This window comes from Lygodium microphyllum, chromosome 26 (genome assembly GCF_053477565.2).
Source record: "Lygodium microphyllum isolate KBCC chromosome 26, Lygodium_microphyllum_v1.1.10, whole genome shotgun sequence".
In the NCBI taxonomy this organism is placed as follows: domain Eukaryota; kingdom Viridiplantae; phylum Streptophyta; class Polypodiopsida; order Schizaeales; family Lygodiaceae; genus Lygodium; species Lygodium microphyllum.
In genome coordinates this window covers 10,892,022-10,898,021 of record NC_141160.1, presented here as the reverse complement: position 1 = coordinate 10,898,021, position 6,000 = coordinate 10,892,022, and the positions used below count along the sequence as shown (strand labels likewise).

At 41.0% G+C, this 6,000-nt stretch overlaps 1 protein-coding gene across 1 annotated transcript in view; it reads right to left on the bottom strand.

Annotated features, from left to right (window-relative positions):
• Positions 1-1,758: 1,758 nt before the first annotated feature.
• The window catches only part of LOC148012994 (putative WD repeat-containing protein C17D11.16), a 39,813-nt gene continuing 35,571 nt past the window's right edge, over positions 1,759-6,000 (bottom strand). The window contains exons 10-16 of the mRNA XM_087667816.1: positions 3,254-3,328; positions 3,002-3,100; positions 2,723-2,881; positions 2,587-2,616; positions 2,248-2,310; positions 2,083-2,160; positions 1,759-1,981 (exon numbers count right to left, since the gene is read on the bottom strand). Coding sequence (XP_087523942.1) covers positions 1,895-1,981; positions 2,083-2,160; positions 2,248-2,310; positions 2,587-2,616; positions 2,723-2,881; positions 3,002-3,100; positions 3,254-3,328 — 591 coding nt within the window. The 3' untranslated portion in view covers positions 1,759-1,894. The remainder of the gene's footprint in view (positions 1,982-2,082; positions 2,161-2,247; positions 2,311-2,586; positions 2,617-2,722; positions 2,882-3,001; positions 3,101-3,253; positions 3,329-6,000) is intronic.

Here is a 6,000-nt window from a genome sequence, read left to right as displayed (position 1 = left end):
CATTGGAGGTGGCACGTATCAATGCTCCATTCCAACAGCCCCTTCAAAGTAGCATTCCTCCAATGCCGAGAACAAAAAGGATCCCCTGAGTATCTCACCAAGTGGCGCAGACATCCCCTCAAGGAAGCCACTTGGATTTCGAAAGCAAAGGCGCACAAATGTGCTTTTCATGCTCCTCTTCTGCACAAGTTCTGTCCCAACAACCAATGGGAGTGGCACGTATCAATGCTCCATTCCGACAGCCCCTTCAAAGTAGCTTTTCTCCAATGTCGGGAACAAAAAGAATCCCCAAAGTATCTCACCAAGTGGCGCAAACATCCCCTCAAGGAAGCCACTTGGATTTCGAAAGTGAAGACACACAAACATGGCAAAGACGCCTTCACCATCTGGCTCAAGGAGAATCCTGTCAATCCTTCCAACGCCCCTTGAGCGTTCCCAAACAAGTAATCCTCAATCATAGGCCCAGTAGCACCTCCACTCCTCAAATGTACTTAAGTCGAGGATGTACTTGCATGGTAACCAAAAACAATAAACCCAAAGAGTCCCTACCAAGTCTAGATGGACAGACACTAACCAACCTGCTAAAGAAAGCTGTATTAAGACCCCCAAGTCCTAATGGGACAGACACTGACCAATCTGATAGTATAAACTGTGTTAAGATTCCACGAATGTCTCACCAAGTCCTAAACTGACAGATACTGACCAACTTGTTAGCAAAAGTTGTGTTAAGACCCCAGATGAGTCAAAAATAAATGCTACCCTTAGATTACTGAGGACAATAATCTAATAAGCGAGGGTAAGTATAAGGGCTTTGTAGCTATACCATGACATTATCATTGAAAACACCTACATAGGGAGTAATGACTCTGAGCCCTGCTTGGTTTCCACTCTACATGTGATTCCCTATATCCAATGGTGAGCCCTCTTATGTGAAGCGTCACAAGGGTGTAGTCCTAGGATGTGCCTATGTTGTACTATTTCTTTGATTGAATAATACAAGAGTATACCTTGCTCTCACATATAGTGTTACCTTTCTATACCGTGTTGAGTAACGAATGCAAGTGCATCACAAGGGGGGACTTGGGGTTTTACAAATCGTCTAAATAATGAGATGCGGATGTGAATCATCTAAACACGGAGATGTGGACAAACAGTTGAAAGTGACGAAAGAACATGGAAGCATGATATTAAAATAAGTGCAAAAGATTATCATTACTTATAATAAATGCTTTTTTTAATATCAAACCAACACAATGTTGGAGATTAACCTTGTTTCAAAATGTCTTGCCTTCAAGGAAAGTTTCGTAAACCCTGATCATCAATCACTTGGATCAAAAGGGTACAAGTTCCTTGAGCGTCTGCACTTTATTCAACAACTAAATCAAACAAAGGACCACTACTGGCCTCGCTTTCTTAGAAGACCTAATGTGAGCTGAACATGTGGCATGCTTGTTTTTCATGAAGACAAGGTTAACCTCTCTACCACAACCTTGTTTATTAAATACTGCCAGTAAAACTGCAGTGTGTTATGGTTGATCATGGTATTGCAACTACTCTAGGTGATTGATCAAAGAAAGCCAACAGACTGCAGTAAATTAGACAACATTTGAATAGAATAATACAATGAGCAACAAGCGTGAAAACCCACCAGTTGCGTGAAGAACAATAAGACATCCGAATGCATGAAGAACCACTATATTGTGAAAATATTGAAAAGCTTGTAGATTATCTCATTTTGAGTGAAAAGACCCACAAGTCTAGTAACTGAAAAGAGACAACCTGCTTTCTGAAACGAGGAAAATAAGCTACAAACAACTCTTTCTTTCATGAACATCAAGGTCTTAAGGCTTTTCAAACATTACTGACTCATCTTCAAAATATCAATGAATACACATCATTCAACAGGTTTTGAAGGTGGCCTATGCACAGCAAATTTTCCAAACCGACGCATTACTTCCGCCTCGCTCAAAATGTTCCATACCTGCACAGAGAAAATGATGCCCACACCATTTATCTAATTTCAGATGACATGTAATAGGGAATTAGGAAAGGTGCCAATCTTGGCATCAACAGTAAACTTACATCCAAATTCCCTTTGGAACCACCAACTGCCAAAAGAAATGGAGAATCTTTACAAAAAGCAGCACCAAATACAGCTCCCTGCATAGACACATGAACAAAATGAGATCTGCTGTTGCATGGCAGGATAGAATGTAAGAAATAAGTTCAAGCCAATCAGATCCATACCACTTTTGGATTCTTTGAGCAGATACACGTGGGATGATTATCCTTCATGTCCCATAATTTAACCTGCGTAAGCTCAAATATTTCAGTCGGTGTTTGCTTGACACAATATTGTAGCAACCCCACCTGTATATCATATATATATGCACACTCCAAATAAAGCATTCCTCACCCTAGCCTGAGTCAGAAAGCATCCATTCCAAAAGCAGGAATTGCAAACAAAGCCTAGGGATAAATTAACACGCACCGAAACCAAATTATACTTCCTTGAATATACGTGAAGATTCATAAACATGACATGTCTGAAAATTCATAAAAATAGCTGTAGCAATGAGAAAGTACCATTTTATCAGCAGATGCTGTAGCCAACAGCTGCAAGCAAACAATAAATCCAATTACAACCCTTCAATAAACACTACTACTTGATCATTTTTCTAAGAAACTGCACACAAACTCAAGTGATGGCACACAGGATTACATTTGGTGCAGCCATATTGTATGAGACCGCACACACGGCTTTATCGTGTGCATGGAGATTAAACAATGGTCTTGCTTTCTCCTTGAGGCCACCAGAAGCAGAGGCAGAAGATGCTGCACGTATGTCATGTCCACAAACTGTTCCATCTTCCAGACTAACCTGCCATTAATAAACCACTTCTCACAATCTGCTTATTTTCACCTCATTCTGGAAATAACACAGCCAGTAAGCAAAAAGCACAAAGTAACAACAGCCATTTAGTCAGAATATGCCACGAACCACAAAAGAATGCAGTTTGTGAGGGTCCCAGGCGAGAGATTCTACATCAGCAGCAACTGGCCATTTAACCCCCTCATGCCCAGGTGCTCTCATATCTGACTGCACAAATCATTTTCTATTAGTAATCATTTGAGAAACTATATAAAAGATACTAACACAAGAAAGTTACAAGATACCATTGACATCTCGCTTATCAAATGATCGAAGAAAAAAACACTGGAACAAAAACAAGAAAAGGAAGTTTGATGATACCATTGACACAGTGTGATCAAATGATCCACTAAGTAAAACTGTTGACTCATGCGGGTTCCATGCAACAGCTTGTACCTGAACAATCAAATAAAAACTTGAGACTTTTGACTTGGGACCACCATTCCAACAAACCACAGCCTCTGAGCTCGAAAATGTGCCCCTTCAAACAATGCATGTTTCTTTCACCACCATAAACAACACTAGTATTTTTGTGTGCAAAAGCATTTTTCATTAAGCAAGACAATCTTTGCCATATTCGTTTCTATGCATTGATTAGTCATTCACTGTGCCTGATCGGTATTGCAGTGGATCGTGCATACCTATCATTTATAGATGATAGTAGGTATCCAGTTCACTCATGGAGATACCCCTCAGGTGGCTCAGCAACATCTAAGGTATTACTTCTCCAAAGTGAGAAAGGATATCTACTTAGCAGAGTGTTGGGTATGGAGCTCACATGTGACCAACAGGCTATGGCAGATGGAACTCCATGTTTTTTGGGGTGGGAGCAGGAGAACTCTTGCAAGTACACAAACTGAATAGATAGATTGATAATAATACATGAGAGAGGTGTGATGAAAGTACAAGTGTCAAAGCCTCAATATATAGACTGAGCTGTGCAGCTTTTGACCCTTATTTAATGCTAATTGGTGTAAAAGGTATTCACACCTAAACACGCACTTTTACACACAATAATGTGTGTTCACACACGAGGATAAATAAAGTTGACAAACCCCCCTTCGGGTCATGGGTGACTAAATCCGTGACACGAAATATATGAAAAAGGAAAAGGAAAGGTCTTCCCTTGAAGAGGTAGTGTCTAATCCCGTACAATGATTCTAGAAAAGGAAATACATAAGAGAGATACAACATGAGGTAGGTCGTGAGGTGGCCTATGGACAAGCTGAAGGACCCAATGTAAGACAAGGTTCAGAGGTGCGTGTGCATGGCTCAAAGGCTGATCAAAAGCCAACATGGCTCAGAGGCACTGGGCACATGACCAGAGGCAAAAAATACAAGTATATTTTCTAGATCAACTCAGAGGTCATGCGCAAGGTGGTTAGAATCCCCCCTGAAACATAACTCTTTTTGTATCAGAACGAAAGGAAATAGAAGAAAATACAACTTATTTTGGATTTAATTCCGAATAGAGAACCCCACACTATTATTTAATAAGTGATGGGAAGGTCTTTAACTTTTAATTTCTATATCTTCTTAATTTTTATTTTTGCCCTTTTTAAAAACAATTTATCAAGATTAAAAATCCCCCCTTGATGTTGATGTCGAGGACATCGTGATCAATGTTGTTCGCTTGCAATAACATCACCAAGCACTAGACACTTCGCGGGTCATTTTTCGCTCAATGTCAAAGGCGAGCACATGAGCAGCCTTCTACATGTTGTTCGATGCCTTAATTCAATGGTGAAGGGCTCCAAGACAAAAAGGCCCAAATTTCAATGAAATTTTTGGAGAAATTGGACTCGGATTGAAAAAGCCCCAAACTTTGTTCATGAAATTTCGAGTGAAATTGCAAAGCCCCAATTTTCATGTGAACAAACCCTAACAAAAGTTTTAGGCTTAAAATTATTAAGGTTTAATGTAAACCTTATACCTCTTGTATTGTGGATTTTGGTGGATGACAAGCTAGGCCACCGAGACGTGATGGTCAATAGGCAAGATGACGTAGCGATTGCAGAGACAAAGGCTGCAAATTGAGAGATGAGCGGCACATTGGCACCGTGCAGCCTACAGTTCGGTGTGGCTGATAGGTATGTCCAAACCCGTCGGTCACTAATGTGACCAGTCAAAGTGACAAGTCAGACGCGCAGGAACTATCACAAGTCATGTGGCAAGGCAATCATGTAGCAAGGCGGCCGACAGATCTTTCTCTTTTGGCTTCTTCTCACACTGGTTTGAGCCACATGGGGGCTGGACTCAGAACAAGCAAAACTACTACTATTCCTTCCTCTTCCTCTTCTCTTCTTCAACTTATTCTTCTTCTTCATTTGCTGAAGTTGGTCTTGCTAGGTTGGATTCTACACACACGCCAAAGTGCACAAGCAAGCAATGATAGTGTGGCAGTTGATTAGGCGAAGTTACCGGGGTGGCACAAATGTCCGCTAGTGAAGGCAACAACCATAGGTATCTTCATGTTCTGGTACCACTATTGTGTATGGAGCTCACATGTGACCAACAAGCTATGGTGGATGGAACTCCATGAAAGGGGGCCCCTGGGAGCACACACAAGAGAGAGAGAGAGAGCACTTGCAAGTACACAAATTGAGTAGATAGATTGGTAATAATAAGTGAGAGAGGCGTGATGAAAGTACAAGTAATAGAGCCTAAATATATAAGTTGAGTTGTGTAGCTAAACCTTCGACTCTTATTTAATACTAAGTGGGTAAAAGGCGTTCACACCTAAACCTGCACCTTTACACATAATAATGTGTGTTCACACAAGAGGATAAATAAAGCTAACACAAAGATCTTCAAATTGTTATATGATGCTGATCCTAACATTCCACCAGATGAGCTCGAGCCTCGCACAGCAATTCAATGAGGCTCTGGTACAGTAGTAACTGTAGCATCTCCACACTCAGCCCACACAAAGCGCTCCCTTCGGGATGATACCATGCAACGATTTTATATGGATGAGACTCGACTACCCCACCTCTACCACCCTCTCACAGTCCCTCTTTGGCACTAGAGAATCATGAAGAGTGACCTGCATCACCAACACTAGCAGC